A 26,602-nucleotide genomic window follows, 5' to 3' on the forward strand; every position below is an offset into this window, starting at 1 on the left:
TTAGTATCTGCAATTTATTTATTTTTATAAAAGTGTCCAAATTAAGGACGTTTATCAACAAAGGAAATCACACTTCGAGATGTAAATCAAATATGATCAATACTTCTTTAAAAAAACATGGATAACTCTTCATAAACTGTATTTTAAGACCTTTCTATTAAATACTCTCCTTAGTCCATACCAATACCAACATAACTTCATAAAATACATATTTACTTGTCTATGCAAACATAGTAAAGCCAAATGAATAAGAATAACTAGTTCTTTTATTGGTAAAACCTTAGAGTGTTATCCTCACCACATGTTTGAGGTAATAGACACGTGTAGCAACATGTCTGAAGCTACAGTGTTTTAGTAACTCAGATGTCCAGTCCAAATCCAAAGGAATGCAAAAGCGAGGGTTGTTTAGATTAAATAAATCTCAGGTCACAAAATCTATGCTAGCTCTCCCTTTCTTAGCATTTCAATGCTTATTGCAGCACAAAAGTAAACATAAAAACCTTAACAATTTATTATTTCTCCCATTGCAACCCATTTACCCAACTTTGTGTAAAGTGTTTTACTGCCTGAAAACTAGTGCTAACAGTAAACAACTAACAGTTGTAACATGTTATTCTTATTATAGCATCACAATAAATCATCAGAGATTGTCCACCGTGGCTCATTGTCGAGTTTCTCTTTGACAGTTTCTTCATTATTGTGACTTTGACAGTAATTACATGAAATAAAATTAACAAAAACGGGAAAAAAAGATTAACACAAATAAATACAAAAAGGATTAGTCAAACATTTCATATATACATAAATGTGACGCACAAAAACAATGTGACTGTGTAATATGTGGTTAGAGTACTGCATGTACGTGACTCTTTTGTGCGTTAGTGAAAATGACTTCCACATTCAAACTGTCTTTACTGCACAGTTTCAATACTGAAAGGCTTTTCCAAGTCTGTCCTTCAGAGTGTGAGGAACTACTGTGTGGACAAATAAACACACAGTGGACTTCATGTTGAGGAGAAATGCTGTGGAAGAAGGCTTTCTGGTACACGCAAACAGGGTCGGGGGTCCTGAGTTAGGTCAGTCAGTTAACGTGTTACCTTTGGTGTAACGTGTGAATGAGAGGATGCAGCGACTGGGTTTAACACAGTTGTTTAGTTTCTTAGAGCTTTTAGTAGATGAGTCGCTCTCGCTCTGTACCAACAAGCCTGTTGTGAGCAGCCGCAACTTTTGCTTTATTTGCAGATGGACCTGTGAAAAGATAGCAAGCAGGTTTATTAATCATTTTTTTATTTTACTTTTATTTATGGTAATTCAGCCTTTATTAAAAAAAAAAAAGGTTATGGATGGGATGGTGGGGCGAGTTGAAATTAAGATTGAACAAAACGTTGCACATGTAAGATTTTTGGTGGGTGAACAATAACTTTAAAAGGGATAGTTCCGCCAAAATTGATGTTAAACTCATGATTTACTCCCCCAGGCTGTCCGAAATGCATGCGTCCATTAATTTTCAGACAAACACATTTTTAGTTATTTTAGTAAATGTCCTAGATCTTTCAGTTGTTAAAATGTAAAGATATGGGGTACACCTCCTTCAGAGGAGTCTAAGATGCCGGCGTTACCAGAAGCTAGTTATTTTAATTTATAATGTTTTAAAGGGACATTCCACTTTTTTGAAAATATGCACATTTTCCAGCTAAACATTTGATTTTTACCAAAGGACTTTGCTGCCATAACATGGCTGCAGGAGGCACAATGTAATTACGCAGGGCCTGAAAATAGTCCCCTGCTATTGAAAGTCACTAAGACTACTAATTTTCGGCTGCTGCGTAATATCATTGCGCCTGCTGCAGCCATGTTACGGCAGCAAAGTCTTTGATTATTACGCCAGAATGAGAGTATAGTTCTAGCCATATCTGCCTAGAAAAATTGCAACTTTAAATTTTCTGTCGGTGTACACGATGTAACTACTGAAGAGTCAAGTTTTAAATAGGAAAAAAATATCGAAACTTTGGTTATTTTTTTAGATGCAATGCTAATGGTTTAATCAGATTCAATGGATTATGCTAAGCTATGCTAAAAGTGCTAGCGCCAGACCCTGAGATCAAGTGAATGGATTCCAAAACGGTAAAAATCAAATGTTTATTTCTAGGGGACCTGGAAAATGAGCATATTTTCAAAAAAAAAGTGGAATGTCCCTTTAAATATGGATATTTCTATGACAAAACTGCAAGGATATCCCTAGGACATTTTCTAAAGTAACTGAAAAAGTGTTTGTTTGAAAAATGATGGACATATGCACCTCGGACAGTTTGGGGGTGAGTAAATCATGGATTTAATATCATTTTTGGCCAAACTATTCCTTTAAGAGGCTCTGTGAATATAAGATACTGTTATGTACCTGCGTAACTGAGCAACACGGGTAGGAAGATGAGGCCATGAGTGGCTCCCAGCAGAACTATAGCCAGATACATGCGGAAGTAGAAGACTTGGAAGATCTGGGACTTGGACAGGGCAAGAATCAAGATCCCACCAAATTTCGTGAGAGTGATTCCACTGAACACCTGAAAACAAAGAGAGAAGTATATTTAACACAGCTTCATGCTGACACTGAAGATGCAAGTTTCACTTTCAAGAATCTGATGTTTGTTCTTTGGACCTTAAATATGAACAGTGTTTTATTAGTCATTATGCTGTATATATAATGCTGTATATATAACCAGTAATAAACAACTAAAACAAAAAATGTGACCCTACCCCTTGAAAACTTAGCTTAAGACATAGTTTTGAGATTGACAGTTTTCTACATAATATCATCATACATAATGTAAAAACATTTTTTGAAAATTTAACCTTGATATCATTAATATTAACTGAGTAAGGTTAATCATTATTCATTATGAAATCAATCAAATTTAGATGCTTCTAATCTCAGTTAAAGAGGACATATTATGAAAATCTAACTTTTTTCCATGTTTAAATGCTATAATTAGGTCCCCAGTGCTTCTATCAACCTAGAAAATATGAAAAACAACAACCCAGTAACTTAGTTTTGGTAAGCCATTCTCTGCAAACCTATGAAAAATTAGGACATTGAAATTTGGCTCCCCTTGTGATGTCAGAAGGGATAATACTACCCATTAATCTGCACTATCCACCCACAACCACAAAAACGGCACATTTTCGCTCACACCTATAAAGTGGCAATTTTAACATGCTATAAAAAATTATCTATATAATATTTTAAGCTAGAACTTCACATATGTACTCTGAGGACACCAAAGATTGATTTGACATCTTAAAAGAAATGTGAAATGTCCCCTTTAAATTATGAGACTTTAGCCTGCATTTTAGAACAGGGTCACAAATGAACAAATATCACAGCATTATCACATCACTGCAACTAAATGATATCTGCTAGCAAACAATGCTAGATATTGTCTCAAAACTTCACATTTCTGCATTTACTTTAAAAACCAGCTGGTCTTTATGTTTATTTAGTGAAAGTATGAAACCGTTTCTCAAGTTTACACCTGACCTTACAGAGTAACCACAGGTGTAGAGTTTATCCCACAAGTGTTTTATTGAATGAATGAATGAAGTTGTATTATTGTGTCATGCGTAAGGTTACGCACAGCCCTCATGGGCTTACAGGACACCATCATTAATATACATAAATAAAAAAAGTATGAATATACTAAATAAATATACAGGATAAACAGATGCAAATATTATTATTTTTGGGTGTCAATGTTTACTGGAATAAAACATATGCATGATGAAGAGTTAAGGCTTTTCTGAATACTGCTGTAAATAAGTGAGAGTTTAAAGAGAGTGTAGTGTGTCTGTGAAGAGTGGGTTTGAAGGAAACATCACTCACAGAGCTGCCCATATGTGCCAGCGCTTCCTCTGCCCGCTCCACCCTCGAGGTTTTGGTGCTGACGCAGAAAGCTCTCACGATGTGACTGCAGAACTCCACTGATATACCACAGCTCTGCAAAACCCAACACAATGTCTCATTTAACCCTGGTTCTCCAATTTTACCCATAGCTCCTATACTGAAGCCAAAGATTTCTAAAAATAATACACTTTCCACAAAAAAAAGTTGTTTCTTTTTGTTTCTTCTAGGTTGCTAGGATATCAATAGGCTTTTAGTCACATACCAACCATGAATCATGCTAAACAAGAATCTGTGTAGTGTGCAAATAAGTCAGTTTTTGGTCTAACACTGTTAAATTCAAACAGATATTTGAATAGCAGTACACTAGCAGACAAACAAGCTCAAAGCTAACACACACACACACACACACACACACACACACACAAAATAAAGGGCACTACAGCTGTAAACAATACCAGGAAAAGCCATTTCTATTGTTCATGAACTCACCATTACAAGGTTGACTAATGAAACTGCGTTGAGGCTGATATTCCACAGCCACATTACTCCAAACATGTTGATCAGAATCATGGCGATGGTGAAGGACACCAGTCCGGCAGACCAAAATTCAAAACCCAAAAGCACGGTAGACACCACAAAGATGGCTGCCAGTGACACACCAAGGTTTAAAGCAGTGTCTTTGATGATTGTGAGGTACTGTTCGTAAAAGACGTAGAAAACACTGTAAGGGAAAAAACATTGTTTTTAAATTATCTTAAAGGAACACGCCCACATTTTGGGAATTTAGCTTATTCACCGTATCCCCCTGAGTTAGATAAGTCCATACATACCTCTCTCATCTCCGTGCGTGCTGTAACTCTGTCTGACGCAGCCCCCGCTAGCTTAGCTTAGCACAAAGACTGGAAGTGGGTGGCTTTAGCTAGCATACTGCTCCCAATAAGTGACAAAATAACGCGATCATTTTCCTATTTATGTGTTGTGATTTGTATAGTCAAACCGTGTACAAATAACAAGGTGATATGAGACACAGCGATCTTTTAACAGTATACATACTGAGAACTATATTCTCTGAAGACGAAGCACTGCCGCATGGGCGGAGTGATTTGCACAATTCTGACCGAACTCTCTGCTCCTCACCAGGGGCTTCTCGTGTGCTGCGAGCAGATCACTCCGCCCATGCGGCAGTGCTTCGTCTTCAGAGAATATAGTTCTCAGTATGTATACTGTTAAAAGATCGCTGTGTCTCATATCACCTTGTTATTTGTACACGGTTTGACTATACAAATCACAACACATAAATAGGAAAATGATCGCGTTATTTTGTCAGTTATTGGGAGCAGTATGCTAGCTAAAGCCACCCACTTCCAGTCTTTGTGCTAAGCTAAGCTAGCGGGGGCTGCGTCAGACAGAGTTACAGCACGCACGGAGATGAGAGAGGTATGTATGGACTTATCTAACTCTGGGGGATACGGTGAATAAGCTAAATTCCCAAAATGTGGGCGTGTTCCTTTAAACTTGAAAAATATAGTACATGTATTATTTATATTATCAATTATTTATATACTATATATACAAAATAAACACTATACTTTACTATATATCATATACACTATATTATACATCATATACACTACGCATTTGGTCAAAATTGAGTTACGGGTTGAAATGGGCTTTGTGAGATCTGTTGTGTCTTGTGACAAAGTCTCCTGGTTTAATTTTGTCCCATTTCAGAGAAACGTGTTTGCCAAAATTGCAGCAACATGTTTGACTGGCTGGTGTAAAAAAATTTAAGGGCATTTTTCTCGGTTTCAGTGTTTGCGTAGTTACTGCACTTAGCCTTTGTAGGGCAGTATACTATACATCATATACACTACACTATACATCATATACATTATACCATACACTATACATCATATACACTATACCATACACTATACCATACACTATACATCACATACACTATACTATACATCACATACACTATACTATACATCACATTCACTATACTATACATCACATTCACTATACTATACATCACATTCACTATACTATACATCACATTCACTATACTATACATCACATTCACTACACTATACTATACTATACTATACTATACATCACATACACTATACTATACTATACTATACTATACTATACTATACATCACATACACTACACTACACTACACTACACTACACTACACTACACTATACATACACTATACTATACATACACTATACATACACTATACTATACTATACATACACTATACTATACTATACTATACTATACTATACTATACTATACTATACTATACTATACATCACATACACTATACTATACATACACTCTTCTATACTATACATCACATATACTATACTATACTATACTATACAATACATCACATACACTATACTATACTATACATCACATACACTATATTATACTATACTATACATCACATACACTATACTTTACTATTCTATACTATACATCACATACACTATACTATACTATACTATACTATACATCACATACACTATACTATACTATACTATACATACACTCTTCTATACTATACATCACATACACTATACTATACTATACTATACATACACTCTTCTATACTATACATCACATATACTATACTATACTATACTATACAATACATCACATACACTATACTATACTATACATCACATACACTATATTATACTATACTATACATCACATACACTATACTTTACTATTCTATACTATACATCACATACACTATACTATACTATACTATACTATACATCACATACACTATACTATACTATACTATACATACACTCTTCTATACTATACATCACATACACTATACTATACTATACTATACATACACTCTTCTATACTATACATCACATATACTATACTATACTATACTATACAATACATCACATACACTATACTATACTATACATCACATACACTATATTATACTATACTATACATCACATACACTATACTTTACTATTCTATACTATACTATACATCACATACACTATACTATACTATACTATACTATACTATACTATACTATACACTACACTACACTACACTACACTATACTATACTATACTATATTATACTATACTATACATCACATACACTATACTTTACTATTCTATACTATACTATACATCACATACACTATACTATACTATACTATACTATACTATACTATACTATACTATACTATACTATACTATACTATACTATACATCACATACACTACACTACACTACACTATACTATACTATACTATACTATACTATACATCACATACACTATACTATACTATACTATACTATACTATACTATACATCACATACACTATACTACACTATACTATACATACACTCTTCTATACTATACATCACATATACTATACTATACTATACTATACAATACATCACATACACTATACTATACTATACATCACATACACTATATTATACTATACTATACATCACATACACTATACTTTACTATTCTATACTATACTATACTATACATCACATACACAAAACTATACTATACATCACATAAACAATACTATACTATACTATACTATACTAAACATCACATACACTATACTTTACTATACTATACTATACTATACATCACATACACTATACTTTACTATACTATACTATACTAGACAACTGGACAGCGACAACTACAGCAGCGGCGGAGGAGGTCGTTTGACACACACAGTGTGTTCCGACGTGTTTTTAAATATCGACACACTATTGTGGAAAATTTATCACGATAGTTAGCTGTATCTGTATTTTTACACAGACCTACTATAAATGCACTATGACTATACCATACTATACTATACTATACTATAGATACACTATACCAGAATATACTAAAGATACACTATACCATACTATCCTATACATACACTATACCATACTATAAATATCCACACACACATTTCCCCTTAAAGCCTTCCTGTTACTTTGATCTTTAAAATCTTATCCTAGTCATTCACTGTAAAATATAAGGACTGCTGAAACTTACAATTTCGTATACAACTTGGCACAGTTACAGAATAGATGACCCTCACAAGGACACTATTATTTCCATTGAGAGCACTTTATGCTCGTGATACATTTGCACAATATTTTCTACCATTTATGGAAGCGAGTTAGCAATGAGGATCTTTGCTTTGCTGAACTTTGCATATGATTTCAACAATCAAAACATGTTGTGTAAAAACACTAAAATTCTCAGAACACATCGAGCACAGTCAAGTAAAGAGCAGAGAGTTTTATTTAATAAAATTTATATGTGTGTATATATAAATCCCAAGGGTTTTTTCCTCCTAAGACTTTTTTTTACTTCCACGGCTAAAAAGCCTGGGTTTTTTTCTCCTAGGGGTTTTTTTAACCCGGGGAGGCAGCCTTCTTGGGCTTAACTTAGCTTCCTCTTCTAGACGTTACATTAGTAATACGCTCGCTTATAATGTCGAGTCATAGCCGCAGCAAATTTAACTGCTTATGCTATCGTGTATTATGTTGTGCTATCTGTCGTTTTTCTTTGCTTTTCACTGCTTCTATTAATGTAAAGCTGCTTTGAAACAATTAACTATTGTGACAATTGAATTGAATAGTAAACTTTTAAGAGCTAGGCTTAAATTTGTGTAACAATAAAAAATGCTAATACAGGATTTATTAAATTTTTAAGGATGGAAGGTGTTTACCTGTAAGGGAAGACGCGATAACTCTTGTCCTGTGGTCCAATTGCCTGAGTGATGTTGTCGGTAATCTCTCGTGCCATTCTCATGGCATCAATATAGTCAGTCGACGTTTTTAGGATGGTGTGATAGGTCATGAAATAGGTTGCACCAACTTCTGTATTATTATCTTTTAGATCAACAGCAGTGCTGTACGCAGCATGACCGCTGCATAAAATACAAACAAACATAATTAGGTCTTTTCATAAATAATCCTGATTATTTCTTAGATATGGTTTTTATATACAGTTTTTTCAATAAGTAAGAGAGTTCACAGAATGCAAAACAGGTCTCCCCTTCGAAAACACATTGATTTGGGTTTAGGTGCTGGGCAACAAATAATAAACTAAAAAAAAGAAGAAGCATGCACACTGATTAAAATGTTTGAAATATATTTTAATAGTATTTTTTCAGGTCTTCATCAGGCACAATTAAATTATATTTGGAGCATTTTAATCAGTGTGCAGGCTTCTTATTGTTTTTTTCTAAAAAATAAACTCACCCTTTTCCACACTTAATGTTTGGGTTGTCTGTGAGAAACATGGGGAGAAACTGCATGAATTCAGTACCATTAGGCCTCTGTTTCCCGCTGGCGGTCATAGGCCTGCAGTGAATACAGGTCTTATTCACCACTAGTGGAGATGAGAAACATTATAATCACTTAAAACCAGCCATAATAAGATGAAGAACCATTAGGTACAAAAAATTTTGAATATGATGAGCAGACTTTGACCTGCACCACCCTGAGTTCCAAGAACAGTGCAAGCTGTACTGATCGTGTCAAAACTCCACACGTAACAAGATTTGCCCTGCATAAAGGTCCTGCAGTGGCCCTGCAGAGGGGTGCAGGTCAGGGTCTGTTGATCTGCTGGCTAATGGTTTACCTGAAGCATTGCAGAAAGCTCCAGTAGAGTTATAATATCTGCAGCAGGAGGACTGCGGCTTCACCCAGTCGAAATAATCATCCAACCAAGACGATGGAACGTTACTGATCTTGGTGCTAAAATAACACAAACCACTCACTAAATTAAGCCTAAAGATGTTACTGGAAAAACGTGACAGTCTTTACTGATAAATCAGTCATGATTCGAGTAATCTCATTTTTAACAGAGGTTTTCAGGTTATGGCACTACATTTTTTTTATTAAAGTGATAGTTCACCCAAAAATAAAAATCGTGTCATCATTTACCCACTCTCATGTTTTTACAAACCTGTATACATTTCTTTGTTCTGGTGAACACAGATGAGGATATTTTGAGGAATGTTGGTGAACAACCACTCACTTTTCCTACTATGGAAGTGAATGGGGCTCATGAACGGTTTGGTTACAAATATTCCACAAAATATCTTCCTTTGTATTCATCAGAACAAAGAAATGTATACAGTTTTGTAACAACATAATAGTGAAAAAAATGATGACATAATTTTCATTTTTGGGTGAACTATCCCTTTAAACACATGACATTTGCATTGCTAGCAGAATGCTCTACTGATTGACCTACAGTAGCAGTAAAGTGCAGTACAATTAAACAATACAAGTGGACTTACTAGTTTTTCATGAGAGATGCGGTGTATATTTGCTGGACTAAAGAGTCGTTATTGCAGCCCACTCCACCACACACTTTGTTCTGGCCTTCAGATGTTTTGTAGTCGTGTCCTTCCTCTACCACAAAGTAGACCGGCGCTCCCGTGTGCAGGTACTCAGTGAGGTTCCCAAAGTAATTTAGCACGTATGAGTCCTATGGGAAAATGAGCAGAAACATGCTTTAACAAAACTGATAATGCGACAGTAAGTAAGAAATAATTGAATTATTCAAAAATAATGAACAACCCTAGTGGTAATGTGCATTTATATGTTCAAATAGTCAATTATTCCACTTATACAACAGTTACCACAGATATTGCTCTGGTGGTATTTTAACACATTTGACCGGTAAGGTGTGCATTTATCGAAAAAATAATGCATACCCATGGATTTCTCAACCTATCAGAATAAAGCATTCAACAGCTCCGTGGCATAACACAATAATAACATGATGTTACTCGTGACCAGTGGCCGCTTTTTTTGAGTGTGCTCGATGCGAAGTTTGTCACAGCATGCATCTAGCCGTCATGTGTATGGTTCCTTTTTCCAAAATATGTGTTCTGCGATTTGAGAGATCCTGTGTGCATCACGTGTCTTGTCAAAATAAGTGCCTGCTGCAGACGCGTCTAAAGGGTTTATGATAAAAGAAACACTCGCGTTTGCCAGCTGCTCGCATAATCTCATGTGTAATCAGAGGTTACTGTTAAGTGAGTGTCTTGCGTGTATTTTGTGAACGTGAGCGTCTCTTTTATCATAAACGGTTTTGACGCGTGTGCAGCAGGCACTTATTTCGACAAACCATGTGATGCACATGGTTTACATGACGCAACAAACACACATTTTGAAAACGCAAGCAACACAAATGACACTCCGAACACTTATTTTGAATTAGCGCCCCTCGGATGAGCAGTCACGAGCCGCCACTGCTCGTGAACTGTAAACAACCTATACTAAAAGCATGTAGCATGAGTAAAATATTTGCATTCATTCAGTTGGCAGATGCTTTAAATCCAAAGCTACTTACAGTGCATTCCAGTTACATACACTTTTCATTAGTATGTGTATCAAACCCAAAATTATTGTTAATGCAATGCTCTACCAACTGAGCCACAGGAACAGAATACTAGTGCTGCCTCACGATTAGTCGCGACTAATCGTTTGCAGAATAAAAGTTTTTGTTTACATAATATATGTTGGTGTACTATGTATAATAATTATGTATAAATAAATACATACACATGCATGTATAATTTAAAGAAAAAAATATATTTATATAATAAATATTTATATTTATATATATTTATATATAATATAAATTATATAAAAATATAAAACTTTATATACACATGCAAATATTTCTTAAATATATACATGCATGTGTGTGTTTGAATTTATACATAATTATTATACATAGTACACCAACATATATTATGTAAACAAAAACTTGAATTCTGCAAACGATTAGTCGCGACTAATCGTGAGGCAGCACTACAGAATACTACATTAAATAGTAGACTATATTTGTAAAAATCTCTACGCTTAATCTGTACAGCAATGTGCAAGTGATGTGTAATTCAATTCATTTTAGAAGTGTAAAATACTAAGATGTGACAGATGTGTACACGTACATCAGGCATGGACAGGGTCTGGTCAAGGCCAATTTCCACTTTGTCAATGACGGCTATACTAAAGGAGAGCATTCCGACAAAAACAGCAACCTAATGAAACAAGCAAAAACAAGAGAAAGAATTTTATTTTTATTAAATTTAATTTTAAGTAGAATTTAAAGTAGTGTTTAATGTGTTTGAATGATGCTTACCACCAGGGGGCGCACCCAATCCTTCAAGATGAAAGGAGCGTATATTTTCTTAAAGAAGAGAAACAGACAGCCTTCTGATTTTGCTTGCTGTCTCTCAGGCAACTTTACACAGCACAATATATCCACACGATTTGCCTGGGAATAAATAAATCAAATGAATGGTGATTGTACAGTAAAAAAAAAAGTTAAGATACCACTTTAAGATTATTTTCAGCTTTTCTAAATTTACTATTATAGGTGTGTTTAAGTTAAATTTATGCTTAATTACTAATAAAATAATGTTTTTATTTGCAGGAAACAAACAAAAAAAAGATGCAATGTTTTATCTCCTAAATACAGCAAACAAGTTTAAATTCACTTTAATTCATTTTTCATTCAAAAATAATTATTTGAATAACCCTGCTTTCCATGCGTCCTATACCACTCTAAGTCATTTACATTGCTTTGGGTGACTTTAAACTACTACTGTTGTGACCTCGACCTCTCACCTCTTGTCTCTTGATGTCCAGACCCAGCAGAGAGACAAAGCAGCTAATCTGCAAAAGGAAATCAATGAAGACAGCCAGACCGGCAAAAAGAGAGAACGTCCTCACTGCAGGCATGCTGGAGAGAGCACCTGCAGAAACAACATAAAAATACACGTAAATAAGAATTATATGATCTGGATCGCATTACATGAATGTCTTTGTTGCATGCAATACTGGCCCCTACAGATGAAAAAGGCATGAGGCAGAGATGACTATGAATCTGGCAAGCAATCACATGACAAAAGATAAGTACCAGTGAATAAGAGAAGGAAAAAAAACATTACCAACAGAGCAGTAAAGAAAAGATTTTGCGTTTTAAACAAAAAGTTTGGTAGATACCTAAAAAGAAAGCAACGGTCTCAGAGAATGAAGAGAGGAACATGCTGGGCGCCACCTCCCCGAGGATACGACCGATCTGCTCATGAAGCTCCTCTTCAGGCATTCGCTCATCTCTCTGCACACGTAAACAGAAAACATTTGACAATTTTTCAATTAAAACAACATGTTTAATAGCTTAAAAACTAAAGGAGAAAAAAACAAGAAAAGTGCTGGTCTTGGTTTGGAGTTTGAGATGTTATAATCAGTGTCTCTCACATTATCCTACAAACAGAATGTGTCTGATCTAATTTAAGCCAAGTCTACTCTCTGGAAATCTAGGTATTGTGTAAAGACATTAACACACCTGGTAGGTTTGAACAATGATAAAGATGTTGTCCACTCCAACGGCCAGCACGAGGAAAGGAATGACCTCAATGACAATCAGTGTGAGGGGGATTCCGATATAACTGAATATTCCCAGCGAACAGGCCACGGAGCTCAAGACGATGAGGATACCAGCGATACCCAGAGAAATCTTTGAATCCACCAGCAGACAGAAGAAAATATGAGCATGCAAGAGCATTGTTCAAAATATTTTAAAAAGCAATACGATGTGCATATGCATGGTCTTGTCTAATGCCAAGAGCTAGATATCACTGAAAGTTATTTAGGATCAGATCATAAACAAGCACATTCAAATTTTTGCAAATAAATAACCATAAAATCTAATCTTATTGTTTCCATTTTTATTCCAGTAGTTATGAGGCTAAAATCTAAATACTTAAGTATTATCAGCATACTAGGGATGTGATGGAAATGCAATCTTGTGATATGAGCATACAGTTTGTATGTGGCAAAACATTTTACAGTGCATGCATTATATTTTGTGTTTTACTGCGTTTGCTTTTTGTTTGGGTTTCCAATAATGTTAATTTGGGAACTTATATAAAGTCTGAGACGCGTTGTGTTTGTCAGTTGATCAATCTCACGTGAAGCGTCCAAACAGATTAAACCCTTCCTCTGAGTTCACATGATTTAATGTCTGCATGTTATTGCTCAAGAATTACAGTGCTGCATGGATGTAAACATTGTTTGGCCAAAAGCAAGCGTTTTCTCAATCTTAAGTGAAAGTAAAAACAACAATCGTAAGTCCGACACTCTCTGCAGGCATTAAAAATCTACATAATGCCGGTTTTATAACATGTATTTTGTTTTTTGTTTAATAAAACCATGCCCTTTTATTTTGATACTATATTCAAACCAATTCAATAATTCTTATTATCATCATTATTACATGCAATTTTCAAGGTTATTGGTCTATTTTTATTACAAAAAATATCAAAATTACTTCATTATTAATTATCAAAATTATTGTTAGGGACAGTCCTAAATTAGTTATTTCCAATCAAATATTTTATTATTGAGGATTACTAAAAAGTGTAAAAATCTCATTTCGTTCTTGTGAACCCAATCTCAAGTCTCACGTCATGGAGTATGCGTCTCGTCACACCCCTACAGCATATCTCTAAATTAAAAAAGTTCTTGCTAGTTTCAGGGTTCACACACCTTAGTCAACTTCAAATTTAAGGACCTTTCAATGACTTTTAACTACAAAGACAGGGTGACGCAGGAGCAAGAAAGTTTATCGCTAACTAAAATATTGCCAATGACGACGTTACAGGGACGCAGGAAGTATGGCAAGGGAGACGCAGCGTCTCGTTCCTTTCTCAGGGAACAACAATTACATACGTAACCGAGACGTTTTCATGTGTCAAACGCAACTATGCAAAAAAGCATTTTGGTATGAATTAAGATTCGCATACAGAAGATATAAGCATTAAAATCGAACAGATTAGCACGTGTGCTTAAAAAGTCTTAATTTGTATGATCTTATCCTACACTACACAGGGAATTATATGGTCTTTTTTCCAGAAATCTTCTTGCATAAAATAGATTCAAGCACTTTCAATGACCTGTATCTGTATATGTATATTTTAAAAACTTCCCAGAGCCTTGAATTTTCCCCCAGAATCACAAACTTTCAAGGATTTCAAGGACGCCGTGGGAACCGTGTAATTTATAATTCACAGACATGCTCTCATTTGCAAGACCGTATTCATATTTTAGTGTTTATTTCAGGGTCTCACCAGCAGGGTCCAAAAGCTGTTAATGTGGCCCAAGGCCAGTGAGATGTAGACAAACATGATGATGTAGCTGACAACAATAGTGGTGACATCACTGTTGCTCTCCCGGTCAATCTCATCCTCGATGCTGCGCTCAGCGCTGAACGAGATGGTCAGGTTTGGGTTTTTGTAGTTCTTCATAAACTTGATAAACCTGTGGAATTAGAATAACAATAGGATGACTTTGTCGTTGCAATTCAGTTTATTTAAAGCTAGAGTATGTGCATCTTTTTGTTTGTTTTATTTAGCAGTCATTCATCCAACACTACTTACTCTTTCTCCCATGCCAGCGCTTTGCCTAATTTTTCCGTGTCATTCAAGTAGTTGGTCACAGGAAAGGTGATCACAAGAGCAGATGCACTGTTGTACTCGGTGCCTTTATTCGATAGAATTTATTTAGCTATATAAATGAAATCTTCCAGGATAAATCTGACAAATACTAAATTAAAGTCTATGGTTTTATGGTTTTGGGTTTTTAAAATGACTCATTCTTTAGCAAGTTACAGTTTTGCAACAACTGAAATCCCATACAAACAAAAATCACATCCCAGTGTAATCTTTGTCCTAATATTTTGTCTTTTGATTCTCTTGGACTCACCTTCATATCCCCCGAGAGCTAGCCAGGGGAAAACAGGGCCTCCAAAAGTCCCCATGCAGGGGTCATGATATGAGGGGTCCATGTCATCAAGTGCAGTGGGAGAACTAGGTTGAAAAGGAAAAACAAAACAAAATGGAAGTCTGTAAAATCATGAAAAAACGCATTCATAAATATTAATTTGAGTAATTAAAATAATTAAATTAATCATCATCAAATTTTCCATGTTTAAGTGCTATAATTGGGTCCCCAGTGCTTCTATCAACCTAGAAAATGTAAGAAAGAACAACACACAAATTTACTTTTGGTAAACCATTCTCTGCAAGCATGTGGAAAAAATAGGTCATTGAAATTTGGCTCCCCTTGTTATGTCAGAAAGGAGATAATACCGCCCCTTAATCTGCACTATCCAAAAACAGCACTGGCATTTAGTGCAGAGATCAGCTCATTTGCATTTTAAAGGCCAAAACCAAACCCATTTTTGCTCACACCTGCAAATTTAAACAGGCTATAATAAATTATCTATATGGTATTTTGAGCTAGAACTTCACATATGTACTCTGGGGACACCAAAGATTTATTTGACATCTAAAAAAAGTCTTTTGAAATGTCCCCTTTAATGTAATTGACAAGTGCCAATTAAAGTCATTTAATCTAAAATTAAATTAAAGAATGTAAAAACAGTGAAGCTAACCTGACACAATATAGAAAATGACTGTGGTAGTCATTTAAGATCCAAAATTCATCAGTATTCACATGATCCAGGACCTCATGGCTGTTCTGGAAGTAGTTTAACACACTCAGGATGGTACAGTTGTCATTATAAGGAGCCAGAGGAGAAACACAGATATCTTTAAAAGTCACGGTTTCTCCTTTATATTCAGCTGTTAGATTTGCTATTTCGTTTTGGAGATCCAGCACCTAGAAACAGAGAGAAACAGTTTTGAGCGGATGCATACTGTGCATACTGTTTTAAACATACATAGCTTTCATTATAACAGACACTGTATAAATATTAGACGCAGCGAGATTAAAGGAATTTTCTTAAGCTCTACCGATAGCATCTGACATGTTGTCGATCGGCACAGAAAATACATCATTCCTAATCCCTCAGTTATAAATTCAACAGCATTGCAGGCAAGAGGGTCTAGGCTCGAATTTTTGTTAAAAAACTACTTTTGATGTATAGTTATCTTAAATCGTTCTTTTGAAGTGTTAGACTGATTTACTAGTTGACTGATTTGACCTTTACACACAAGCTCCACCCACAGAAATTACGTCATAAGTGCACCTTTCTGAATGGGGACATCATAGCGCTTTCAATTTGACCCATGCTGTACTTAGAAAGTAATCAAAAATACTTACATTTCTTTATTCATCTGTACAGCCATGAATGCACAGACTTATACTACTTCATAACCAAAACAAATTTCATGGGTGATTCTCACGAAATTAGACTTATGAGGTTTCATGAAACATTTTGATTAAAAAAAGTAAATGCAAAGTAAGAGTATCAAAATAAGAAGCATACAGTTACAAACATCTCTTCATGTACTATTTTGCACATGATTTCAAATGACAAACAAATCAATTTTGTTATTTTTTCCACTTTTAAGGGGAACATTTTCATTACCGCAACGTGTCCATGACTGGATTTTGGTTCTTTGACATAGAAAATGTATAATTAAAAAAATCTAAAAATAAAAAGCTTCAGTGCATGTTATACTATAAACATTTACAGTAAAGAAATGTGGTATTTGGTAATTATTGGTAAATGTAGAGACAATAATAAGGAATATAAATGTGTCCAAGAAAAAAAATTCTCATTTTCCGCAACAATTTTCAATCATTGTTTAAGCCCTCAATGAACTAACATTTTCAAAAAATTTGTTGGAAGGGACATAATTGACTGTGACACTCAAGATGGCTACCAGGTAAACAGTTCTTATTTTTTCTCTCCAGATAAAAGTTGAAATTTTGTTTGTCATAGTACCTAGACAACTTTTTAGTTCTCATTACCGAAACATGTTTGTAAATGCATTTAATGTAATATCATGTTGCAGTAATGATATTTTTTTATAATGATCTAAAAAATGTAAATAATTCTATGGGAAATATGTGTTAAATCCTCTAAAAATAAAGGTTATAGTAAGTTCAGACCTTAATCTTATATTTAAAAAAAAATTGGCTTCAAGGGCTTTTAAAAAAATCTTATACTGGACACTTTCTAAGTCTTCGTGAGAATCACACATATTTCACTCATCCTTGACTTCTCTTTTCTTGGCACTTATCAACTCACCTGATGGAGGAGCGATAAGTCCAGGATAGATGAGAAGTTGATAGGTGGTCCAGAGGAGGGTATAAAGGAACTGGTATTATTCAACGGGGTGGTGATGATGAGCTGCTCTGTACGGAAAAATGGTCCAAAATGCTGGTCAAAGTAGTCCTTTTCCTGCCTGGCCCTGCTGCTGGGGGACGACCACAGCTCCACAGGGTTGGTGGTGATGCGCATGTAGACCAGACCGGCAGAACAGGCCGACACAAACACGATACTGATCAAGATCACTGTTAAAGGATGACGCACACACATCGAGCCCCAGCTGCTGAACAGCATGCGGAGAGCGTTCTCGAAACGCTCACCCAATGTCTCGCAACATGTGGCGTCTTCTAAAGAACAAGGTGACATTCACGGTATTATTTAATTCAACATTTCTATTGAGGTGGACAGACACAGCAATCTTAAAGTCACGGTTTTCATTTTTTGTTTGGAACTAAACTTTGAAACTGAAGAAATGTAAAAAAAGGCATACCTAAAAGCTTTGTGCTATTAGAGTTTAGGGAGTGGGGCTGGTTGCTGTCTAGAATTGGTTCATATTCAGATGTCACCGTCCTCTTTCTGTAATGAGAGAAACCACAACAAAAATTATTTTTTACTTTATATGAAGCAGCCTGAATAAAATGATCTGCTGAACAAAACAAAAGTGACTATCATAATTCAGGCAATATTTTTTTCTAACTTGATCCGATTACTTTAGGTATACAACTACAGATGATGTTACTTCTCTTGAAATATCACTGATAAACTTAACCATCACTAACTACAAGTTCATTTCATTAGTCAATCTTTGTCAAAGTCACACATCTCACCGGTAACACCATATGGCCAGCAAGGCTCCAAAGAAGATGAGGAGGAAGGCGATATAGCTACACCACATGATAACGGACATGGCGTCTAGCCCGAGGATGGTCCATGGTGGAGGTATAGGAGGTGGCACAGGGGTAGGGCCACAGACTTTACTGCAGTCTTGACATGAACAGGGCCCGGAGCCATCCTCCAAAATCTGTGTGCAATTGAATGTCCTGTTTCTCATGGGAGTCATGCCAGCCACAGGTACATCTGTAAACAAAATATCATCAAATATTCCATCACTGCCCATGGAAAGTCTTGCCAAAAATATAAATACTGTTTGTCTCATTTAGAAAGCATTTATAAAAGTTATTTATACCTGAGAAAACGGGTTTAATTCCAAAGGGAACTTGGCCATTTTCGATGTCAAACATGTACTGGATCCAGTTCCTTGGAGTGCATTGACTGGCATCTTTTCCACACAGCAGACTCAGGGCTTTGACATTAGTGGAAGGAGCCTGAACATCACTACAAGCGTTATACATTGCTGTAAAGAAACAGAGCAGAGATGCCTGTTATACTACTGTTAAAGCAGTGGTGGTTATCTAGTCCAGGTTCTTCTTAAAGGATTAGTCAATTTTCTTAAAAAAAGTCCAGATAATTTACTCACCACCATGTCATCCAAAATGTTGATGTCTTTCTTTGTTCAGTCGAGTAGAAATTATGTTGTTGTTGTTTTTTTTTTTTTTGAGGAAAACATTCCAGGATTTTTCTTATTTTAATTGACTTTAATGGACCCCAATACTTAACAGTTTTAATGCAGTTTAAAATTTTAAAGGACTTTAAATGATGTCAAACGTGGAATAACGGTCTTATATAGCGAAATTATTGTCATTTTTGTCAAGAAAAATATGCACTTTTAAACCACAACTTCTCGTCTTCCTACGGTCCTGTGACGCGCCAGCGCGACCTGACTTAATTGCGTAATGACGTGAAAAGGTCACGTGTTACTTATATGAAACGCACATTTGCGGACCATTTTAAAGAATAAACGGACACAAAGACATTAATTAGTATCATTCCCAATACAACAACGTTGGAACGGTTCTTTTTCTACACACTTGTAAACACCAGGGCGTAGTTTCGATACGTCATCCTTGACCTCTTGATGTGATGACGTATTACGTGAGGTCGCGCTGGCGCACCACAGGACCAGAGGAAGACCAGAAAATATTTTTTATTTTTCTTGCAAAAAATGACAATCGTTTCGCTAGATAAGACCCTTATGCCTCGTTTGACATCGTTTAGACTCGAGTCCTTTGAAACTGCAATTTTAAACTGCATTAAAACTGTTGTGTTGGGGTCCATTAAAGTCCATTAAAATGAGAAAAATCCTGGAATGTTTTCCTCAAAAAACATAATTTCTTCTCGACTGAACAAAGAAAGACATCAAAATTTTGGATGACATGGTGGGGATGAGTAAATTATCTGTTTGTTTTTTTTTAAAGAAAATGGAATAATCCTTTAACTGCTGAATGAACTTTGAGTTTTATTATTATTTTATGCTATGTCTGATAATCAATATGATGGCAGAAATTGTAAATCTGTACTTTCTTTGGTAGTTTTTTATTGTAAACATATGCAAGTGTGTATGTTTACGTCTCTATTCCTCACCATTGGCAAAGGTCTGACCGATATAGTAGGTCAACTTATTCACATTGGTTGTGTTACGCCCTTGTTCATCTGGTACTATTTTGTACTCTGTAACATTGAGGAACTGACTCTGTCGAGGACTGCAGGTGAGCTCACAGAACAGAGACATGAAGTTGAAGAAACACGCGGGACACCTGAAACAATGAAAATCGGAGTGAAAGTTATATCGCTGCCATAAAACACCTCTGTAATCTGTAAAAAAAAAAAAAACTAGACTTCATTATGCATTCAAGGCACGTGCAAGTAAATACAAAATGTAACCAATGTGCCTCTAGCGATTCGCTCTCATCTTTGAGCTACAGGAGCTACATACCTAGACAAGTACTGAAGAGGAATCTGCATACTGTCTTTCAGTGTCTTGAGCTGCTGGGCGTCACAGCAGACGCGGTTATCACCATAGACATAGCTCGGGCACAGTTCCTGTACGCAACATTATTTAAAATGAATATCAATGCAGCAACTTGGAAAAACACTGTTTAGTGCACCTAAAGCCAGTGATTAGTAAAAACGTCAGTGACTGTTTTTGTTGCTTATGGTTTTTAAAGTCGCCATGAAACGTAAATATCGACTGCCTAATTTTCCCCGTGGTAACGTATATCCGAGTGAAACCGGTTTCTGAAATGAAATAAGGCGGTGCTGGATTTAAATTTGTCCATCGAGATTTCCCATCAAGTTGAGTCGTGTTGCTAATTGCGAATCACAGCCATCTTCTCCCAGACCCCGCCCACCTGCCATACCATATGACCGGAAGTATAGAGAGATCGTTTTGAGGAGGGGAGGAAATTTGCGTTTTTGATTAAAGATTATGAGGGCACATGAATAAAAAAATGAAGCTCACAGAAAAGTCAATAAAAAAAAAAAAAACCACAATATTACCAAACAAATGACAGTTTTTTTTTTCTTTATGGTGACTTTAAGGATGCTGACAGCAATACAATTTGAATATGATTATACAGTGAATTAAACAATGCATTAAAAAAATTGAAATTAAAAACTTTACTTTTTTATGTAATCATGTAGTGTAGTGGTTCTCAAACTGGGGGGCCCTGATTTAATAACATTTTATAAAATTACTTAATTTATCATAAATTCTGTGTAATTAAATGTCAGAAGAATAATTTAAATGTTAAGTTTTGGAATGTTTTATGTCATAAACTTTCTTTGGGGGGTCTCGAAGGGATGCACCGTATACAAGGGGGTCCGCATGCTGAAAAAGTTTGAGAACCAGAATATATAAATTACTTTTCTTCATTATAAAAAAAAAAATTACGTGCCCTCATAATTTTTAATCAAAAATGTTAACCTCCTTCCTACCTCGAAACAACCTCTCTTTACTTCCTGTCACCAGGAATGGGGTAAGGACGGGCTATCAGAGACTTGGATATACGTCACAATACGGAAATGAAGACAATCGCTACTTCCGTTTCATGGTGACTTTAAAATGTGATCTCTTGATTCGATCTGATTTAATTATTCTAGTGTAAGCCATGACTATTATTACAAAAAAAGTCACACCATAGATTAATATTTACAAATCAATACATTACACAATATTGACAAAAACAATGTAATAGGTTTGACATTCATTGACAGGCTCAGGAAATCTACTTAGGACAAGAAATTAATATTTATAGGCATATAGTACTTTTATTATTATCACTCATTCTCATTCATTATCAAACAATAACATCCTTAATTATTTTGGTCTTTGCAGGTTATGCAAACTTTCCTGTTACATGATACATATCACTGCACCAAATGCTCATATTGTAAACATATGCAAACAAAGATGTAGATGCATGGTGTGGTGAGATTCTTTGTTTAGCCAATCAGAAGGCATGCTTGTCTTAAAGGCGTGGGTCTGGAAAGATGGGCGTGGCCAATTTAGGCTTTCTATAGATTTCTACACTTTCGAGTACAGAACACATGAGGCGTGACGTTCATAGATGACTAAACAGCTATGTACATACTGTGTTCTTTCAACATGACTCAGATTAAGGAAGCCTTCAGTATGCCCCAAGCACAGTATAATATATAAATATATATATATATATATATATATATATAAATATACGGTTTGACAAAGATGTCAAGAAGACAGTTTAAAGGTAAAACTGGTTCACTAGTTTTTTTTTTAAAATCTGAGCACTAACAAATGTCCTGAATAACCGACTAACATTCAGGAATGGATACATCCTCTTACCTGTAGCAGTTCTTGGCCCTCTCCAGATAAAGGTAAAGGAGGGCCAGTGTAATTGCAGTTAAGCTTCTTTTCAGGGATGTCAGATTTACCACATTCTCCATACCAGATACAGTGTTGGCTATGCACCTGTTTAGACACACAAACAAACTAGTCACAAGTCTAATATCGCTTTCATTTTAGTAATATCACATCCTTTCTGACCTGGACAGCTGCATGATATGATATGATATGATATGCATGTGACCACTGATGTTTAAAATGTTAAATTTAGTTAGTTTACATTTTCAGTTCCACAATCAAGTTCCTTCCACTTTCTGTGTTTTTATTCTTGGTTACTGTCAAGAGGTTACAAAAACAAACAACAACAAAAAAAAAATCAACCATAAAGTCTTTGTGAGTTATAAAGACTGCTGCATGCTGTTATCTGGTTGGAAAAAACTAAGCAAACAGAAGTATGGATCCACAACGCGTCGCTTAGTGAAACCAGAGAGGCGTCCATTGCATTCCTCAGCTATTTCGTCATTTTTGCAGTCATGTGACGGGAATCTGCAGGCACATGTGTTGAATTTTGGAGAGCCATGACTCCACCCAGGCCTGTGGGGTGAGCTTTCAAGTGATCCAATCAGGTTTAACTGTGATGATTTAAGATCAACATATTGAAAAGCATTTGGTAACAACAAGAGTCACAAAGGATAAGGGACTGAAATTTCAATGACTGTCGCTCCATTTTGTCACTTAAACAAAAACAAAAGTGTCTCACTCGACAAAGCTCTGCCTGTCCGTGACAGGGTTGTGCCATTCCTTAAACACAGGAAACTTTGGGACAGTCGCGTCATAATTTTTTCCCCATTTAGTGTGTTGTGTGGTAAAGTTATGACTTGTGCATTGACGTATAAGTTGCTCGAGGTTCCGCCAATGAAGTATATCAGTCCTTCTCATTCACAAGAGAAACTCTAAAATTGAAATTCTTCAAACAACTGAAACTAAATAGATGTTTTGCTTACTAGTAAATTTATCATGCGATCAGGAGAAGAGATAATCATTTCTAGATGGTAATAAACCAGTTATAAAGAGATATAGGAGAGGTTTCCAGGACAGAGTTTATCCTAATCCCAGACTAAAATGCAGGTTTGACATGGCTCAATTTAATAACATATCGCACTGACATATCTTAACATACATCAGTGCATTGTTTTGTCTCATAATGCACATCAATAATGTATTTTGTAAGTAGGGATGTACATGTATGTCTTTTTTCGATTAATTCATAGGTTTGAAAAACAAGTACTCGATTAACTGGGGGCGGGGGCGCACGTAATTTTGAAGAAACTATGAAAGAAAAATAAACACATACTAGATTATTAATGAATTAAATGTTTTTAACAGAAACCTCTAACAGGAATAGCTGCGTGATGAAACTAAAGGGTTAATAAACACAAACTGAAGCAATTTCTGTGACGCACTCAACATAATATTAAGCCTCCCTTGATACAACATAAATCGCCATCAGCTGCTTTCAGATGGAGTGACATTTACTACACAAAGCCGTAGACCACTCACAATCGGGGGAATTTCGCATTAATTATTACGGACGTATCGCCTGCGATATATGCATGCGATATGGCCCAGCATGTCAGGGAACTACGGCTTGGTGTAGTAAAAGCTGCTCCATCTGAAAGCAGGTGATGCAGATTTACTACTAACCAAGGAAAGGGCATAACTGACCAGATGCACATGACTATTGCATGCGATTAATCATGCGACCTTACTTCACAGCATTCGGCGGATCGGCAGGGTTGCTGCAGCGCGAATGCGCATAGAAAGCTTTTGAATCATGCATGGTACTGATGTCATTCGCTGGTCTGCGCAGCTTACGTCGACGTCAAACACGCACCCAGTCTTTACCTATGGTCTTTAGGTATAGGTGCTTGTAACGCTAACCAGATATCCAAATTCTGCAATAACCACAATAAATAAGTAATAAGGCTGGGTGCATGATCTCTTAAAGCCAATGTTGATATTTGAAATCCCCTAAACAAACACGCTCCTACGCCAATAGAATCTGGAGTCCTGGACCTTCTTTTGATAGACCCGCCCCACACATACACAACCCAAACAGCGATGCCGGTTAGTAGACACCTCCCTTACTGCTGATTGGCTACAAGTGTGTTTTGGTATTCGGCCTGACTCAAAAATCATGCACCCCACCTTTAAGTGTCCTAAAAATAACTAAAGCCAAGTCCTGGATTAATCTAAACCCTGTCTGGGAAACTGCCCCATAAAGTTTAGTGGTATTAAATGATATATGTATGGATATATGTACATGTGATATTTGGAAGAGAAAACCCAGAAAGAGTAATTTTTTGTGATTTAACTCTTTTCTTCATGAAATCCTCCGATATAATAAAGATATCCTGTGAAAATATAACCTTGATATCTGTAATATTGACTTAGTAAGGCCATGTCACAGATTGAAATCAATGACGAATCAATGATTAAATCAAACTCTGATTCTCCAAGATAGTCTAGATAGCTTAGACAGACAGGGTCACATAACAGCTCACAACAGATATGTAAGAATTATTACAAAATTATTATATTAATAGAAAATAGGTGAGGACAATATAAAATGAGAGTCAAGGTCTGTGGTCCATATAACATTATATATTTCAGTCTTTCAGTTGTCAGCTATATATTTACACACAGGAGGAAATATCAATGTCTCAGTGATAAGTGTTCACTGGTATTACTCAACAATAGTGATGTCTGTCTCCTTCACATTATTGAAATCTCATTCTGACTCACTGTCATCAGATTGAGTCAAAAGAGAAGCTGAAACCCGAAAAAACACCTGAAAGTTGATCAAAGATGTTACATAGTTCAGATCTAATATGAGATGTGCAGAAATGGTCGTGCTAGAGACGGTGACCTTTGAAACAACGTTTTGTGGAGTTGTTTTGGACTGCATCCCATATGCATCAACAAAAAGACTGGCGAAACAAAACATTCAAGTTTTCATTGACGTCGGAAAAGATAAACAATATGACTTCAACGGATAATCCCCTTTATTTCTAGTCAACACGGAAAGAGTGGCTGCATCACAACACATAGTGAACTGTCCAGCTAGACAGTGACCAAATTGAACATTTAGTACGCGTTCTGGATGCCTAAAATACCATCTAGTCAGTTAATCAGATTACGAGATACAGCCTGTTTCGTAAAACAACGCATTGAAATCAGGTTAAGCAGACGTGAATAAATCTTCCCATTTCTCACAAACACTGCGTTTTTAATGTGTGAAACGCTGATCTTGCATACTAGAGCATGTGATCCCTTGTAAACCGGCATAGGGTGCCAGAAGATTCACATGATGTAGGCAAATTATGTTTCCTCTGTTTATGAAAAAGCTATGGCTGCACTTCAACCAAGAGGAAAATAAGGAGTTTCACTTTACAAAGATCAAACGCTGTTAATAAAAAATAAAATAAATATATTGGCTATGCAACTTTTATTTTAAGATGTAACCCAGAAACAATCTCACAACTGATGACAGGTCTGAGAGAGTTTGTGCTAGGCTACAAGTACGAAACAAGTACCATAGAAACGCATAAATAAAGCAGCGATAGCCACACTTACCCACTGTGATAATAAAATAACGACCCATAAAACATAGAAAATGTGCTTTCCCCCTGGTAGAAGCATCGCTCCACTGACTCCAGAGCACTTCTCTAGAGTAACTCTGATCTCTGTAAGGTGAAGCTTTCTTATTTCCTGTTATCATACGTGGTGTCCCGACTGTTCTCTAACTGAGTGCGCTGACACCTATCGGTCTAGAGTGTGTACTA

General features: G+C 35.9%; 1 protein-coding gene across 1 annotated transcript; it reads right to left on the reverse strand.

The window, feature by feature from the left end:
- On the reverse strand, positions 1-26,552 carry npc1 (Niemann-Pick disease, type C1). The gene is made up of 25 exons (XM_073853983.1): positions 26,394-26,552; positions 22,758-22,883; positions 20,868-20,974; positions 20,516-20,688; positions 19,221-19,388; positions 18,862-19,111; positions 18,525-18,610; positions 18,014-18,381; positions 16,409-16,635; positions 15,718-15,821; positions 15,393-15,495; positions 15,081-15,273; positions 13,301-13,480; positions 12,958-13,072; positions 12,580-12,707; positions 12,092-12,226; positions 11,901-11,990; positions 10,236-10,426; positions 9,572-9,687; positions 9,190-9,319; positions 8,655-8,855; positions 4,388-4,619; positions 3,878-3,991; positions 2,399-2,561; positions 1-1,248 (listed from the first exon to the last, which is right to left on the reverse strand). Exons 1-25 carry the CDS (start codon positions 26,457-26,459, stop codon positions 1,169-1,171), a joined length of 3,846 nt encoding a protein of 1,281 aa, XP_073710084.1. The 5' UTR covers positions 26,460-26,552; the 3' UTR covers positions 1-1,168.
- Positions 26,553-26,602: the final 50 nt, after the last annotated feature.

Source organism: Misgurnus anguillicaudatus, chromosome 2, assembly GCF_027580225.2.
Source record: "Misgurnus anguillicaudatus chromosome 2, ASM2758022v2, whole genome shotgun sequence".
Taxonomy (NCBI): domain Eukaryota; kingdom Metazoa; phylum Chordata; class Actinopteri; order Cypriniformes; family Cobitidae; genus Misgurnus; species Misgurnus anguillicaudatus.

Excerpts from the sequence above, each read along its gene's own strand:
- npc1 (XM_073853983.1), bottom strand. The coding sequence starts at position 26,459 with ATGCTTCTACCAGGGGGAAAGCACATTTTCTATGTTTTATGGGTCGTT. Across the intron at positions 19,389-20,515 it reads CGGTCAGACCTTTGCCAATG|CAATGTATAACGCTTGTAGT; the intron begins GTGAGGAATAGA and ends GTTTCTTTACAG. Across the intron at positions 3,992-4,387 it reads CATTAGTCAACCTTGTAATG|AGCTGTGGTATATCAGTGGA; the intron begins GTGAGTTCATGA and ends TGGGTTTTGCAG.